The 17,831-nt window shown below is 31.8% G+C and overlaps 3 protein-coding genes across 4 annotated transcripts in view; all 3 read left to right on the top strand.

Moving 5' to 3' along the window:
* Positions 1-516: 516 nt before the first annotated feature.
* Rab35 (RAS oncogene family member Rab35) lies at positions 517-3,371 on the top strand. The gene is made up of 5 exons (XM_065349495.1): positions 517-789; positions 854-1,028; positions 1,100-1,224; positions 1,303-1,427; positions 1,498-3,371. The coding sequence occupies exons 1-5, from the start codon at positions 738-740 to the stop codon at positions 1,627-1,629; spliced, it is 609 nt and encodes a 202-aa protein (XP_065205567.1). The 5' UTR covers positions 517-737; the 3' UTR covers positions 1,630-3,371.
* A 1,189-nt stretch (positions 3,372-4,560) lies between these two features.
* LOC135835299 (tetratricopeptide repeat protein 28) overlaps positions 4,561-17,831 on the top strand; it is a 127,708-nt gene continuing 114,437 nt past the window's right edge. For both annotated transcript variants that reach the window (XR_010556856.1, XM_065349483.1), the window contains exons 1-2: positions 4,561-5,041; positions 5,673-5,770. Coding sequence is in view for 1 of the 2 variants with exons in the window: in XM_065349483.1 (XP_065205555.1) it covers positions 5,747-5,770 (24 nt within the window). In the remaining variant the exon portion in view is untranslated. The remainder of the gene's footprint in view (positions 5,042-5,672; positions 5,771-17,831) is intronic.
* Positions 14,577-16,218, top strand: LOC135838190 (uncharacterized). The gene is made up of 6 exons (XM_065353823.1): positions 14,577-14,591; positions 14,718-14,822; positions 14,941-15,105; positions 15,344-15,541; positions 15,637-15,843; positions 16,032-16,218. The coding sequence occupies exons 1-6, from the start codon at positions 14,577-14,579 to the stop codon at positions 16,050-16,052; spliced, it is 711 nt and encodes a 236-aa protein (XP_065209895.1). The 3' UTR covers positions 16,053-16,218.

Raw genomic sequence — 17,831 nt, 5'->3', positions numbered from 1 at the left:
TTTTGGACAATTTTTCAAAATTGCAATGTAAATATCGAAAAATCGCCGACAAAAAAACATACAGTATTGTGCATGAAGTCATGAACATAAAAGATCGTAATTTTTACCTACCAATTCTCGGAAAATAATTTTAAAACACATTACGGCTTGTAAATCTTGTCGATTTATACGTATATGTTAATTTCATTATGAACAGTCTGAAAGGACCGCTTGTCTAAAGTCCTCTGTGAGACATTCAGAAAAATAATAGGCGTTAAGCGCATGATCCGCCTCAGGTAATATGAATTAGGCAACCATTCGTACTAATTCGTAACCACAGTAAACATAGCAAAATAATACGGCACCTACCCGCACTTGCAAGTAAACCAGTACTAAACTTGTTTCTTAGGATTACGAATACGCGCAGTGGTAATTTTCGAACCTTCACAACGGGCCACACTGGCATACGTACACTCCCTTCCGCCTCACACCCACCCTAGTCACCGTGTCCTATAGTCACCTGGTTATTCGATAGAATCAGATACTCTCCGTTGATTGCTGAGAGGCAAGGGACGCAATTATTTAGTTATTTTTTCATTTTTTTACAGTGCCTGTTGATATTACAGGAAATGTTTAGGTGAGTCAAATTTTACGCCAATTCAACATCTAGACGAAGACAACATTATAGGAATGAACTCGTAAACCATATGTTTCATTACATTTTCTTCAAGCTTCTATAAACCCATTAAACCAGTGATATGGCTAGGGAATACGATCATTTATTTAAATTACTCATAATTGGTGATAGTGGTAAGTACATTTCCTTTAATCTTACAACTTTGAAGTACTTGTATTGATAATAGTGATTGCTTAGGTGTCGGAAAAAGTTCGCTCCTGTTAAGATTCGCCGATAACACCTTCACTGGGAGTTACATCACTACCATAGGAGTAGATTTCAAAATCCGGACGGTCGATATCGAAGGAGAAAGAGTAAAGTTACAGATATGGGATACCGCTGGTCAAGAAAGATTTCGAACCATTACTTCTACGTAAGTCATATTCATCTTCCTTGTAAACTAACCGGTCATCTGGAATCTAATATCTTGGTGCATATGTTCAGGTATTACCGAGGAACTCATGGAGTAATTGTCGTTTATGATGTAACCAGCGGTGAGTCATTTGCCAATGTCAAACGATGGTTGCATGAAATCGAACAAAACTGCGAATTTGTAAATCGAATCTTAGGTAATTGCTCGTATTTTACTCTCGATTGTTATAATAAGTACTTCATTGTTCACTTATCGCTTCTATTTTCGTACGCAGTCGGTAACAAAAACGATGCTCCAGATAGAAAGATAGTTGTAACCGAAGATGCGCAGCGATTCGCTGATCAAATGAATATCTTGTTATATGAAACTAGCGCTAAAGATAACGTTAATGTCGAAGAGGTCAGTATACTTGACAGTCGCTCCCTAAAACGGAAATTCAATCATAATAATTAATTTAATTTTCACTCAGATGTTCATGGCTATAACGAAACAAGTCCTAAGATCTAAAAAGGAAAGGCAAGAAAGACAAGGTAACCAAGCAGACGATAGGATTACTTTAGATAAACGCTCGAGGAAACCAGTTAAGCGAAAATGTTGCTAATGTTCAAATTGTTTTCTTTTTTTTTTACCTATGTATATTTTATATTTTTAATCGATTTTTAAATATTTACGTGTAAAAAGAAAGTTTGAAAGGGAGTAAGAAATGTCTTCGTATGGGTTATATTTTCTTGTGTTCCCTTCTACATATTTCCTGTTCTGTGAAACATCGTTTTTTATACGATCGATAATATTTAACTTAATATTGAATTCGATGTGTTTTTAATACGTATTTAATGTATTGTAGTGAATATTTTTATACGCCTGTACAAATTTTATAATCAAATCGTTTATAATTTTTCCTTCGAACATTCTATCCGTATAAGCATGTTTTTTTTCTCGTTTTCCAATACTTACTCGATGAATCTGTGTTTACCGTTATTTATGCTTTTCAATTTTGTGATTTAGAATTAATATTGATCGTGCGTGTTTGTGTAGAGTAGGAAAGGTTCGGTTATTTTAAGATTTTAATTTTTTCAAAATCGTTAAACCCATTATTACAAAAAACTGATGAGTATTCGTGTTTCGAACAAAATAAGCCAAAAATATTATTTTCTGTTACGAAACATACCTATTAGTTAAATTTTAATATCTTTAGCTTCAAGTTTTTTTTTCATTTTTTATTTTAATCTTTTTTTATTTCAAATCTGGAATATTTGAATCATAAAATGATACAAAATTTACCTAGATGCAATTTTTAATAGTTAATCAGTAATACAATACCGTCCTACATATTATGATTAATAAAGTAGTCGGAATTATTATTTAATTTTATCCAATACTCGTATTCCAAGTTAAGGAAGTTGAGTGATCGACCAATCTTCATTAGTTCAAATGTATTTACCGTGGTGTCAAAAATGAAAGAATTCATTCCGTCGAATTATACGTACTCGATTCGGCGAACATTCAAAACGATTTGTATCATTCATCAAATGACGTAGTATAATTGGTATGATTAATTGGTCTATCTCTGATAAAATACTTTTTTTTTCTCTCAACCGAAAAAACTTCTGCGTTAAGTTAGCTTCCAAAGTTAATTATAAGGTACACTTGGCTTTTAATGCTTGATTATTTAAAGTATTCGTGTATTAGGAATCATTCCGAGGGGTTGAAATCAACGCGTTGATTTAGCATTCCAATAATATTATGTACCTATTCTAAGAAGTAAAAATGTAATATAGGAGGCATTATCAACGTATCCTAGTCTTACAAATAACCCCTTGATTTTATTAACTGTAAGTACCCGTCATTCCTTAACCAGTATTTTTTCCTAAATATTGGTTTCGTGATCTGAGAAATTTTACTCGTTTTTTTTTCTTCTTCACTCTCTGTGCATTTTAAACTCATTTCAATGTTTTTGAATATATAGTATGTATTGTACCATTTATATTCTATATAATATATTGTGTATGTTATAACCATCGTGTACTGTACCAAACCATGGTTTTATTTATTTGTTACAAGTGCTGGCAATTAGTTGATTTTCACGACGAGACGTTATACTATACATACGTTGATTGGAACTTGGAAGTGTTTCCTTTTTCTATGTATCTAATTGCCGTCACGTTTTTTATTTGTGACTGTCTCTGTATAATAATCACTTTTATGTTAGCTTGCCAAGTACACACGTATTTTTTTCTTTTGTAAATTTTATTATTATATTTTAATATTGTTGAACAAAATAATCATTTTATTGGTTTTTTAATGATTTTTGTATTATATATATACGTTGTGTACAAGTGTGAATGTTCTACTGTGTTATTCGTAGATATTTTATGATAACAATTTTCTGTTTCTGATACCAAATCGAGGGTTGGGGAGTTCGTTTCCGTCGTCAAGTTTTTATCCTCACCAATTTTAGAAACGCAGAAGAAGAATTTTATTCGACTTATCTCTGTTAGAATATTGCAAGAAGTAAACGAACTCGTTACAGTCGATGGCTAGAAATTTTGTTCGTTTGCGCAATATTTGGCTCGTCCCCCTCTCTCCTAGACAAAAACTTGCTACGTCTGCATATTCTTCGTCATTTTAAATATTTTTGAATTCGCTGACTATTTTTTATTTGACAATGGGTGTTTGAAAAATTAATCAAACGGCGTTTGTGCTTTTAAAATCTTGGAGACTCGTTCGTATGCAGAATAAATTCACTTTCTCTGAAGAAGAATTTTAAATAGGTATGTTGCGAAAACGTACTGCAAGTTTGCAACTAGTTATGCATATGGATGGTCCAGAATAATTAATGAATTACCCTTGTTGTCTGTGTGTATTGAAAAAAGTCTGTTAAGTAATACCAATTACACGGACGAGTAAACAAAAATACAGCCTTATTAAAATTTTTGTACTTTGCTGTAATTTATACTACTAATGAAATTAAAGTTGATTCGAAGAATGACGCCGATGGGTATATTAATATTACACGCGTGTGATTTGTTGCTTATAATCTACGCTGAAGGTTATTTCCGCTGCACCGGTGAGGAAAAATGGGACATAAATGTAATTTAGGATGAGTTTACATGAGTCAAGTGTGCCTTGACAAGACGATGAGGGACTGACAGTGCATACTGCATAGCCTAGGTTGTGTGATTCTTCGACGACAGGTGATTAATGTAACTGCACTCAACTCAATTAGAGTGATCATGATCAGGTAATGAGAGATGAGAAGTTGGTACATTGAATATATTGAAAATCGACGTCCGTGACAAAACGCTACAACTTTTCACATTGTGAGTCACATTTCTTCGGCCTTCAAAGACGTTGAAACAGGAAGACACCAGGTAGAGTAGTAGAAGAAGCATCCGCACACCTGGAAATAAACCTCAGGTATACTAATTAACCTCTGGTAAACTGTGCTTTTCGAATACACCAAGAAGAAGAGCCGAGGTACGACCCTGCGGAGAAATATTTGCGCCAGTTTGGTCATTAGTCTGATCAAGGGGGTCGGGCCGAAAAACCACATTCCAAGATGGCTGACTGGAATGTAATTGTGGTGGGTGCTTACCTTCTCCTTCCCATTCCGAAACTCGTTTATCTATTTCCTTTGTAAATGTTTAGTTTCTTTTTATCTCATATGTTTGGGGATTTCAAACTCGAAGAGTATCGCGAATTACAAAGTATCATTCTTTGGAAATGTGTAATTTTACCTTTTCGTGAAATTCGCGCCGTTTTTAATCATTTATTTCGTGCGAATCAATCGTGTTATCGGTGTAGTTATTTTTATTTTTCTCGTTATCTATCGTAAGTAATTTTTTGAAAATCAAAATATCTCGGTCGCCGAATCGGTTGTTCGAGTGTTCGAGTGGTGAATGCAATATTGTGTTACTGATAAGTTATCAAGTGTGTTAATGGGTGTTAAATGTGTGGCGTGTCTAATGTGTGATAATATTTAATTGAAACCGATTTATCAGATTAGATTGTTGGTAAGTTGAAAGTTATTCACATCTGTATTGTATTGTATTGTAGTGAACGTAATGTCGAAATTATTGAGGTTCTGATAACGTGCAACAGGTTGCAATTGCATTCATCTGGAGTCGATTGTTTGTTACGATGATATGGTTGTGAGATGAATGCGATTTTCGAGGGTTTATTTATTTTGTATTGACGCACTTTGGAGTTCCCCTAGTTTGACAGAAAGATTCACTCATTGCACATGCACTCTTATCTTTTATCTATTGTGCAGTATCGAGAAATCTTCGTATCATTTGGAAATAAAATTCCCTACAATAATGATTGAATTGTGACTCACACCTCTAACACTCTAACACTAGTCACGAATTCTCTCAGAATTAAGTTTATTGTCGGATCGAACGAAATTTATTCTACGAAAATTAAATTTCGAAGTATATCACAGCAGAGAGTTACGTGTGTGGTTTTTTTTGCTGCTGAATGTGATGTACTTCGGACAAACTTCTGGGTAGTAATGATAATGATAACCGCACTTTTGGTTCATTTTATTACATCACTCATTTCATATTTACCCAACCAACTGCCCTCTGCCCAAAACTGTTAATGTTGATTTGTATTAACCGATGTTTTTTTTTATCATTTCAGAATGAAGTTTTTTCGGATGCCCTAACGCACTGATATGTTGATGTAATCATGTTGCCGTTACTTTATCGGCGACCATGTCACATAGGGACTTTTCTGAAGTGAGTAATCCTAACAGAATTTGTTTAATGTACACTTTGATACATATATTTTGTGAAACAGCGTACTTCACGACTAAGTATACGAGCTGATTCCGATGACTGATTGTCACCGGCGTATTCGAAGAAATTCTTGTTCGATTACTGTGACTAGTGACTGCGAAGGTGATAAGTTGACAGATGATTTTAATGGGCCCAATACTTGAAGCTAACTGCTACCTGGCTGGGTTGCTGAGGCTTAAACGTTTGTTGGGATGATTTCTCACCGTAGTGTGTGGTGGGATGCAAAAATTCGGCGTTAATTGTTATTTGATTTGGGTACTGAATTGGAGCCTGTCAGTGTTCCAGGTACCTCCTTGTTGAAGTAATTCGAAATGAGATAAGGCAAGTGACAGTGCTTGGTCAAGGCTATCGAAAAAAGATCCTGGACTTTGACGAAAATTGGAGAGGAGAGTTACAGGGTGCCCATAAATACGATCGTGAACCCCGAAGAAAGTTTTTCATTAAAAATATAGGTTGGCAACGTGAAATAGATACATATGATTAGTGGAATGTTATCTCGCCAGTCCAACAACCAATCATGTGCTATCATTATTATCATTCATTGTGACCAACCGAAAAAAACTTTTTTAGGGGTTCATGAAGATATTTCTTGGCACCCTGCATCTAAGTAATACCTACTTCGAGTGGGAGCCTACCCAGAAAAATTTTGAGCCCCCTATGGAACTGAGCCAAAGGTCCTCAAAATGGAGGAGGGTAATTGATTTTTGAAAAAATCGAGTTTTTTTGCCACTTTTGGGTAGTATAGACTGTGAAGTACCTCGGTCACCCCCCCCCCCAAACCACTCGTTCAGAATGTTGCGGTTTGAGTTTCTGGACCTCCATGATCTTTTGAATTCAAAATTTGAGAGAATTTTTAAGAGCTGGAAGATGGACGCATCGCAAAAAATACAATTTTTCATCAACTTTACAGTACTTTTCCACCATTAAAAATTCTTTTTACAGAAAACTAAGATTGGATTTGTGTTCAGAAGGTCAAAATACTTTGATGAGCACACTTTCACGATCATTTCGATCAAACTGTCCGAATTCACTTTTTTTACTTGAATTTTTTCTTTCATTTACTGAAATGAGTTTAAAAATATTATGTATTTTGAAAATTTGATCGAAACGATTGCAAAAATGTGGTAATCGTGGTATTTTGACCCTCTGAACGCGAATTCAACGTCAGTTTTTCATGAAAAGAATTTTTAATGGTGGAAATGAGCGGTAAAGTTGATAGGAAAGTGCAATTTTCGCAATCCATCAATCTTCAAGTACATCCTTTTCCTTGGTAAAGGGCTAAAAGTGGTCTTGAATTTTAATTGGATGGGTCAGGGAGATTCAGAAACTCAAATCACATTTGTTGAGGGGATTACCGAGGTCCTGAAGAGGTTATATAGTACCCAAAAGTGGAAAAACCACAATTTTTTCAAAAATCACCGTAGTTTGAGGCACCTTGATCAGGGCTGTTGAATTACCGTAATTTATTCACTGATAAAATACGGTATTTTAACGTATTTTACCAATTGGGATTTCTGAAGAATTATTGTAGTTTGACTTTGAAGTTTTGAACTTCTGAACTGGCTCTGGCCTCTGCAGTAAACTCTCATCTGTTAGCTGTTATTAGAGATGATAGAAAATCTTCCATGAAAAGTTTCTGGAAAATTTTTGGTATCTTTCATATCCATAAATTTTCATGGAGGAAATTGACTGGTTGTAAGTTGAATAATGAACAATCTTTCTTTCCCACGCCTGGAGGGAGCTTGGTCTCCTGAAATGTGGATCTGTCTGAAAGTTGGCATCCGAAAATGGGTTCTTCTCCGCCTGGAAATTATTAATCGTGGATATTATTTTTTTGGCTTGAAACTTGATTATAAAGTGTTATCGATACCATTGACCAAAAGTTTGAAACCAATATTTGTATTAGTTTTGATCACTGATGATTCTGATAAGTACTAAAGAAACCAACAAGATTTTTCCATGTTTTCAAAGGTCTTACAAAATGTAAAAAAGCTGATCCAATTTTTATAAATTACCAGTGGTTTCCCAGAAATTGCCTGTTAACTGTTAGGTAGTGATAATTACCAATAATTTACAAAAACTGTGAGTTATTTATCAAAAATTTACTAAATTGCGGGTGATTTGCCAGAAATGACTAGTAATTTACCACAAATTACCAATAATGTATCAAAAATTACCAGTACTTTATAAAAAATTGACAGCAATTTATCAATCAATACTGGTATGTAATTCGATTCAAGTTCAACAAGAAGTGTCCGTAATTTACCAAAAATTACCAATAATTACCAATAATTTACCAAAAGTTACCCTAATTTACCAAAAATTACCAGTAATTTACTTGAAATCATTCGTAATTTACCAAGAATTACCCATAATTGACCAAGAATCACTCGTAATTTACCAAAAAATACCAGTAACTTACCAAAAATTACCCAAAATTTACCAAAAAATACCCTAATTTACCAAAAGTTACCCGTAATTTACCAAAAATTACCAGTAATTCACCTGGAATCATTCGTAATTTACCTAGAATTACCCGTAATTTACCAAAAATTACCCAAAATTTACCAAAAATTACCCATAATTTACCTAAAATCATTTTTAATTTACCGAGAATTACCAGTAATTTACCAAGAATTACCACTTACCAGTAATTTACCAAAAATTACCTGTATTTTACCAAAAATTACCAATAATTTACTAAAAATTTACAATTTTACAGTACCTATGTAATTCATCAACTAAAAATTACCAGTAACTTACCCAGAATCACTCGTAATTTACCAAAAATTTCCCGTAATTTACCAAGAATCACGCGTTATTTACCAAAAATTATCCTAATTTACCAAGTTACCCGTACTTTACCAAAAATTACCAGCAATATCAACTATAAATAACTTGTAAATTTTCTATAAATTTCCAATAATTTAGAATGTGACTTATCAAAAAAAAGCAATTTACCAAAATGTAGCCAGTTGAGTTTTGAATTTTATGGGTACGTTTTTTGCTTCAAACTTGGAATAGTAACGTCATTGATAGACAAGCACTGTACGGAATTTTACCCAAATTTTCAAAAGTCTCATAAAATGCCAGGATGTCAGATAGCTTTTTGTAAAATTTTATTTTTTTTCAAGTTCTTGAACAGTTCAAAATTAAAGTTGAGTTTTAAATGTTCTCTGTGTAATGTTTGGTCCTTAAAATCTCAGAAATTGGTAAATTTTTTCAATTTTTTTTTTCAAGTTTACACCTAAAGTTTTTATACTTACCTACTTCATTTTCCCAAAGAAAACCATTCTCTGCAGTCGACCTCTGAAATTCCAACCCTTTGGCAAGTTTTACAACAGACTTTTTTTATACCAAAACTATCTGCTCGACCATTCCATCCATTCACACGCTTCATCCGAGGCTGGTAAATAAATTTCCATTTCACCGCCGCCAAATATACTCGTCGCACCTACTCGTATGTACTTCCGGGGGACCTGTAGTATAGATATACCGCCAATGTACTCGTATAGTGCTTGGAAACCACGCTCAAAGATATATTATCGCTGGCAATATATCATAAAGATATATCTGCGGTATCTGGTTTGGCACTGCATATGTTGCATATAGATCTCGCAATTGGTAAAAGAGGAGAAAGAGGTATACCTTAGGAATTCAAAGCTCGATGAGATCGAGTAAACTAGTTCATATCGTGTATGCGAAGTGGTCGCATAGGTTTTTTTTTTAGAAATACATACGCTTTCTGGTTGTGTTTTAATTAAGTTGCCATCGAACAAATTAAAGCACGTTTTTATTACACCGGAGATGATACGCAGGAGGGCGAGATGGGGGTAAGGATAACCCTGGGAGAGTGTATGATTTTATATTATACGTATGCTCATTTGTAAAACGTCTTGGGATACGATTGCGTAGCTTTAGAGTAGAAAATAAGGTAAATATATTGCCGAGTATAGAGAATTTATTTAAATCATAGGTGCAGCTGTATAGGTAAAAAGTATATAGGCAAAGAGATTGAGATTTATATGTTAATCATCGCGAGCAGATTCGCAGGCATAATATACGTTGAGTAAAAAAGAAACATTCCGACGTATAAAAAATATTTATTGTTTAATAAATCAAAAAAATTAATACAGATATGAGAATCGAGATTATGTTGTGAATTTAATAATATCTTTACCTATAGGTGTAGGTACCAGAGTTTGTGATGGAATCTTTATCATAATCACTACGAGAGAGAGAGGGGGAGGAGAAAGGGTGCCAATAAATCAATGAATGGTTTTTCATTTCTTCATTATTTTTGTGTAACACTCGAAGCCGAAGAATTTCCTTGTGTAACGGTGATCGATTGATTGTTGGGGTTTTGTTTCATTTTTCTGCATCTTTTAATATAGGTAAAATGTGTGTAAGAAGCTTTTGTCCGGAAAGTATTGGCTGGGTCGTCTACGTATATAATTATTCGCTTTGACGAGACGTTGCACTGTGCTGGCTATATACAAGAAGAAGAGTGAGTTTGGTCGATCACGCGAATCTGTATGGAGCTCAGAAAGAACCGTAGTCGTGCAGGTCGTGTAATGAACTTCGACTCTTTTGAGATTATAATCTTTTAATGAGAACGAGGATTTATCTGGTTTGTAATGGGACTTATGGACCTTTTCAATTAAATAGACGACAAACTGAATAATTAATACTTTCACTTTATTTCACGAATTTAACACAAGTATATACAGAAACAATAAGCTTAAACCGAAGCTAAACTTAAGACTTTCGTCTACAAGATAGAAAACCGAATCATACCAAACCCTGGACTCACCAGAGTATTTGTAGGGAAAAATCATCATGTAAAGGGTTGGCTAAAAGACATTTTGACTTAAATTGCTTAGACATTTTGACTTAAATTGCTTACGGTTCGTAATGTGCAATACTGCAATTACGAACCGTTTGTTGCACATTAGCAACTCGGAAGGGTGGTCAGTGGTTTACCAATGTTCGGCACGCGTCATATTTTTATGGCTGTGAGGCTGTGTGGCGCCAGCCGATATTACGTTTTTTAACAGATTTTAACTTTACGTATATTTTGCCTACATGTGTCATCACAATATTTCCTTTCTCCCAAAAAAGTGACCACACTTTTCCCAAAATTCAAAAAGAAATTTAATTTCCCAAAATTTGCCACACTTGAAAAAAAAATTTGACTATGGAATAGATTGTGAAAGGGGACAAGGGGGGGGGTAATTTTCAATTTTAGAAAGTTTCCATTCGGTTTATTATCATTTTTTCAATTTTGTCTTTTACCCAAAAAAAAAATTAATAAATAAATATATTTCCCCAAAAAAAAATTAAAAATGGGACAAGATACTTGATTATGAGTCCAGAGTCTGTTTGCTTTTTGTTTTTTCTCTAAATTTATGATATACAAGTAATAGAGGTATACATTAAAAAAATTTTTTTTTTTTGTTGGTTAGTATAAAAAAATAATTATACATAGAAAATGTTATTATAAAAAATGGTATTATGAAAAATAGTATTATAAAAATCAAATTATAATAAATCGAAGTATAAGAAATCTAAACATAAAAAATCTAATTATAAAAAATAGGAATGTAAATATGAGGTATTATGAGTAGAGATTTTTTTTTTTTTTTTTTTTTTTTTTTTAAATGAGTATTAAAAAAAATACACATGAAAATACTTAAAAATAATGACTAGAGACACTCAGATCAATCTTAATTCAAATTTCATATATTTATTAATCTATTTATGCTCTTTCTTTTCATTTTTTTCTTTTTTTTTTTTCATTTTTTTCTTTTTTTTTTCAATTCTCTTTTTTTTTCTTCTTTTTTTTTTCAATTTTTTTTTTGTTTTATGCATTTTTTTTCTCTTTTTTTTTTTGTTATTTATACATAAAATTTTTTCTAAAAAGATATGTAAAATTATTTTAACAATATTTTTTTAAAATTAATACACTTAAAACAACTAACCATATTGTAAAAATAATACTGCTAATAGTATGTCCTCCATACAAGGGAGTCTGAATATCATTTAAAATTATATCTCTTAATTTGTTTTCAAATATTTGGGGGTTTTCTTTAATATTAAAAGAGGGGGTTTGTTCCTTCCAATTTTCATTAAAAATTTTCGTAATATTTTTAAATTTTAAGGGACTAAAGGGGTGAAAATCTATTTTGCTATTATCTAATTTAGTCCATTGCAAGGGAAGCAGTCTGTTTAGATGTAAGATATTTTCAGAAGTTTTTATGCAAGGAAATCCTTGTGGGATCAGAATTTGGGTTTCCTCATCAGTTTTTAAAAGTAATTCAAAATCACAAGGGAGTTGAATTTTTATTGCACCAGATTGATTATAATTTATCTCTAAAGGAATAGTATCTGATTTTGAAGAGTTGTGAAGGAAAAGAAATTTTTGAGGATTGGAAATGATGTAAATATTTTCTTGAATTTTTCTAATTATTGTTTTTGAATGCATGTGCTCACATTTAAAATTGCACACTGTATTTAATTCTTGAAGTTGTTTTCCAAGGATTAATGATTTTGCACATTCTGGTGATTCATAGGTGGAATCAAAGTAGTCCAAAAAACATAACTGTCTTGAAAGATCACATTTTTTTAATGCTGTTCCTGTAATTTCTCTGATGATTTGTTTTCCAGAATCAAAAGCAATTAGCATTTGCTCAGTGTTCAGAATACAGAGCTCTTCTTTATTTCTGAAGTAGATTGGAGTATATTTGAATAATTTCCAGTCTGAATTAATTTTTTTCAAAGGCACTCGAATTTCTAATAAAATCTGCTGTTCTGAAATTTGACAATGTGTGATACTTCTGGTATAGTATTCCAAAATTTCTGAAGTAGGTATGGCTATGGTGTAATTAAATTTTTCAATATTGGTTTTCAAAACTTCAATGTAATATTTCAAGCTTTCTGGAGAGATAATTGATGATGGAAGCTTGTGCTCTTTACAATGTTCAATAATGGATGAGAAAAACGAATTATAGAATGTTTTCTCTAGAATTGATATTAGTACTGGATATGTGGATCTATCTGCTGCAAAAAGGTCTGCAAATTTTTCCAAAGTGGTAGAGAGTGTGTCTATTGTTTGAGTTATCATTTCAATATTTGCATGAATTAGTTTAGAGAATGATTTAAGTTCTGTGGAAATATTGAAAATATCTGCATGTGTTTCAATTAAGGCTTCTTTTAAATTTTTATAATTGGCTGTTAATTCTTGCTGGTTGACAAATAATGGGTAGAGATCATCTTTAGTGACTACATCACAACAAAATTCTAGGAAATTACCATAAAGTTTTCCTAGTAGAAATGATCTTTTTCTTCTTGAATGTTCATTTAATATTTTTGCATCAAAACGAGTTTGTTGAAGTTGATTATCAATGAAGGAGTCCAATCTTGTCAGTGCTTTGTAGAAATCATGAGTATAGGTGCATTCATCTTTCATTTCACAATTGGTATTGGGAGGATATTCATAGGAAGAATTAGTAGGATTACTATTCGGAAAAGTATAATTTAAGATAAATTTATAGGGAATGGATTTTTCATAGACAACTATATTTTCAATTTCAGATATAAAGGATCCAGGAATAATTTCAGTGAATAGGTTTTCAGTAGAAGAAATTTTGAAAAGAGAGTAGAATACCAAAAATGTCAACATTCTGGAAATTGAAAGAAAAGACAGAAAAAAAAATTGTTAAGTAAAGAATATTAAAAAGTTTTTAAGCAGCAAAAAAAATTCAAAAACAAAAGTTTGGAAAGAAAATAAAAATAATTGGAAAGAACAAAAATGTGGGGGGGGGGGGGTATTTACAAAAAGGTCAGCATCCTGAGGGGGGAGATTTTCAAAATATCATTAAGTCATATGTAGGGGGGAGGTTAAAAATACTTACATACAAAAAATTGAAAAAAAATTAATATTTCAAAGACTTGAAGAAAAAAAAATTTGGAGATATCAAAAAAAAATTAATCAGCTCTCAAATCGTTTATGTTGATCTCTGTTCTAGAAATTATAATGTCATACATATTGAAAGCGTATGGCAATTCATCGTAATAAACATATACATTGTAGTCTAGAATTGACAGCATCTTTTTAATTAATTTCATGACGGTTTTGATCGGATCATTCACTGAAATCCGAATTGGGCCAATAGGCGCTATGGTTACTTTCGACTCATCCCAGCGGAATCTACTTCCGCAATATACAATTGGAAATGTGTTTCTGTCATGTATAAAAATGTCAACGAATGCTGTCACACTTTTTTTTGCAATATTTGAGATTTCAAAAATTTGTACCATCTGAAAAAAAATTGAATTAATTAATTTGTTCTACCATGTATAAGTAATTTTACCAAGATGTTGTGTTTCCATGCTATGCCAGAGAAAGATAACGAAGTATTTGCCTACACCTTGTATGTATTATTGGTGCGTGAGGTTTTTCCAAAACAAAGTAACTGGATAACTGGAGAAGGTAGAAAAAATATGGAATTTTGCTAAAAGATAAGATTTGTTTCCATATCTGGAGGTTTGTCAATGTCCAGTACGTACTTCTTATGCTTGCTTGTTTGAGGTGTTCAAAGGTGTATTGTGAACCAGAAAAAAAAAAATCTTGATTTTTATCAGTTTTGTGTGTAAAATTTTTGTGAAAAGTTGATATATTTTTTTATTTTATTTTCTTATTTTATTCCTTTTTAATTAATTTGAGTTACAATGGATTCTCAGAACAATGACTTTCTTGCTGGTAAGTGAATTTTTGATTCTATTTTTATCATTAAATTGGTGTATATTTTTTTTTTCAAAAAATTTTAGGGGGGGAATAAATTTGGATCATGATTTTAGGCTATTTGTGTTTGATAAAAAATTATAGAATTTCTCAATTTTTCTAGGTTTAGATGAAATCAATTTTGATAGTGAGGAATTTCAGCCTGTAGACGTTATCCAGGAGGTGACAAATGCTGGACCACCAAATGAGGTATGTTTTTTGTTTTTTTATTAAATTTTTGAAAGAATAATTCACATGATGTCTGTGTGTTTTTTTTTTTTTTTTTTTTTTGATTTTTGAGTTTTGATAACTTTGGTTTTGTTTGTAGACAAGTTTAAATGCTATGATCCTTGAGTTGGAAACACCAAGAAATTCCACAGTGGAGCCCCAGATGGAGACTCAGATGGAGCCCCAAGCAGGACCATCGAATGTAAATGTTGTACCAGAGCCTCAAATTGTTGAACCACAAGCAACTGGAAATCATTTTGTTGAGGTAAAAAAAAATTATAGAATTTTCAAAAAGTAATTAAAATTTTTAAATTGGCATACTATTATTATTTTTTTTTTACATTTTTTTTTTGAAAATTTCAAGCTCAAAATTTAACTTATTTCTGGCAAGGAGTCAAAATTTGTGGATTTTTCTGTGTTTTGATTAGCTTTATTTATTTATCATTATTTTTTTTTTCATTTATTTATTTTATTTATTAAATTTTATTTCGAAATGTTTTCAGGCTCCTAGGTTAAATAGAACTGTTGATCAATTCAGATTTCCACTACGACATTCATACTTGAAAGCTGATGGTGTTACGAAGGGATTCTTAACACATAATGACCCTAGGGCCATGTGTGTTGATTACGAATTAGGCTTTAACAGCCCATGTATGTCTACACGGTGCTGGTTTTATAATAGCCACTTTTGGTCTATTCATGTAAGTTGGGAAAAAAAAAATTTCATCATTTTTTTGTCTAAAAAAAAAATCATATTTTTGACACTTTTTTGTAACATTTTTTTTTGTATTTTCAGAAGGACTTAATGGAAACAATAAAAGTTCGGTTCGAAGGAGGTATGGTGAATATTAATGTAATTCAGGTCCATCCGCAGTTTAAGATATTATTTCCCTTTACTTATCAAAACTATGTGGATCTCAAAAGAAATATCATTAGATTTGGGCCATCCTATGATGAATGTTACTTATGGTTACCTACAAGATCACTGGAAACGTCACCATTGGTATTTATTTTCCTTTTTTTTTTTAAATTTAGAATTTTGTTTTCGAAGTTTTTATGGTTTTTTTTTTTGTCATTTGTTTTTTCCAAAAAAGGTTCTTTTATTTGTTTATTTGATTTATTTATTTTTTCAATCACAATTTTTTTGTTTTGTTTTATTTTTATTGAGGTATTTGTTTTTGTAATTTTCAGAGGCACCGTTCAAACGTTTGAGTTGATATCAAGCAAGTCCGAAGAAAGAGTGAGAGAAAAAAAAAATTGTAAAAAGTAATTTTAATTAACCTGTAAAAAAAAAGGTAAAATATTAATTTTTGTACAGTTATTAGATATGTATGTATTTAAACTAATTGTTTTTTTTTTGTTTTTTATACGTATTTTTATAGAATAAATTATACAATAAGAAAAACTACTGTTTGCTATTCATTGGGACAACCCAATATATTTGTTTTTTTGAAGGTTTTATTGTAATGAGCTCAATTTAATGATTTCTGAATATTTTCTACTGAAAATCGTCATATTTCACAATTTATTGAATATTTTGAGCAGTTTCAGGATCGGAAGATCGCAAATGTCATGTTCACAGTCGTTTTTTGATGATTATGCTTTACTGATTGATGGAATGACGAATTTAAAATTATTGATTATGAATCAATTTTGTTGAATGAACATAGTCATTTTTATTATGTGCTCATCAAAACGAGTGAAAACAATACCCATTTTATATTCGAGTAAGGTATATGAATATTTCGGAAATATTTTATTCCAAAGAAAAATTGAATATAATACCTATTCAATAGGTACTTTACCTTGAATGAGAGCATATTTTGGGTTGCCCTACTTATAATTAAAAGCTACCTATGTACATGCTTGATATAATAAAAAACTAGCATAAAAATATTGAAAAAAATAACATAGCAAAAAAAGTAGAATTTTTCATTTTTCCATTTTTGGTTTCATTGCCCAGGTTTCAATAATAATTCGGGCAGAATTCGTTCGTTTGAAATTATTACATCGAAAACGAAAATTTTATTTGGCACAGTTATGAAAAATACATAGGCTTCAATGCCTAAATAATAGAAAAGTTTGTTCATCGTCCTTTGAACATCGTCAATTTCATCCCAGGTCACATTAAAGAAGGGTACATGGTACCCTGCAACGTCTGGGTGCGCAAGATCCCATGTATCATGGTCATCGTAGAAAATAATGGTCTGTTTTTCTCTATGTACGTAATGATTGACTAGTCTCATTATTTGAGCTTTGGTGGCTTGACTTAACGGTTCAGGTTCATTGTAAGGAATCATCTGAAGGATAGAAAGAGAGGAGAGTAAAATATTGACGAATCGTTCATATTGTTACACCTTGGTGTTAGTTGGTTAGTGGGTGAAGTTAAAAATAGAAAATCACGTGCATATGTTCACTGAAGGTTAGTAAACAGTGAAGAGAGAGAAAGAGCGAGAGATAAGGATAGCTGCGAGGTTATATTGGTTAAAATCACGTAGCATGTAACAGTACTATAAAATCAAAGCAAGATTTTTTTTCTCAAGCTTGCTGTTGGAATTTTTTACGTAATTTTTTTGTCAAGTTATGTACGTTTATCTCTGCTAAGAAATTTCTGAAGTGGTCAGTGTTGAAAATAGAAGTGATTATCGCCATAGAAAAATAATTACATTCGTCAGTGACAAATTATTGGTCAGAAAATTAATAAAAATCGCATTATTGGTCAGATATATTTTTTTGTAAATTTTCATTCTGCTTAGTTTTGATTGGATGTTTGGAAAAATGTGATACCTACACTGTGTTTCTTTTTTAAGGAAACGTCTTCCTGGGCCCAGTGGAAAACTGCACAGATTGATCACGAAATTTTTGAGAATTCTCAATATTTCCCCTATTTTCGTTTTTGATATTTTTCTAATCGTCTGACATGTACAATCTCACGTTTTATTTTTTTCTTAGTTTCATACTCAACTTCATAATTTAATGGAGAAAATTTAT

This window comes from Planococcus citri, chromosome 2 (assembly GCF_950023065.1).
Source record: "Planococcus citri chromosome 2, ihPlaCitr1.1, whole genome shotgun sequence".
Taxonomy (NCBI): domain Eukaryota; kingdom Metazoa; phylum Arthropoda; class Insecta; order Hemiptera; family Pseudococcidae; genus Planococcus; species Planococcus citri.
Note: the sequence above shows the minus strand (reverse complement) of the source record. Positions and strands in the feature narration are given on the sequence as shown.

What these genes read in the sequence shown, in the direction of transcription:
- Rab35 (XM_065349495.1), top strand. Translation starts at nt 738, where the DNA reads ATGGCTAGGGAATACGATCATTTATTTAAATTACTCATAATTGGTGAT. An exon ending in ATTTGTAAATCGAATCTTAG is followed by an intron (nt 1,225 to 1,302) that starts GTAATTGCTCGT and finishes TTTCGTACGCAG; the next exon opens with TCGGTAACAAAAACGATGCT. An exon ending in ATAACGTTAATGTCGAAGAG is followed by an intron (nt 1,428 to 1,497) that starts GTCAGTATACTT and finishes ATTTTCACTCAG; the next exon opens with ATGTTCATGGCTATAACGAA.
- LOC135838190 (XM_065353823.1), top strand. An exon ending in ATGCTGGACCACCAAATGAG is followed by an intron (nt 14,823 to 14,940) that starts GTATGTTTTTTG and finishes TTTTGTTTGTAG; the next exon opens with ACAAGTTTAAATGCTATGAT. An exon ending in CACTGGAAACGTCACCATTG is followed by an intron (nt 15,844 to 16,031) that starts GTATTTATTTTC and finishes TGTAATTTTCAG; the next exon opens with AGGCACCGTTCAAACGTTTG.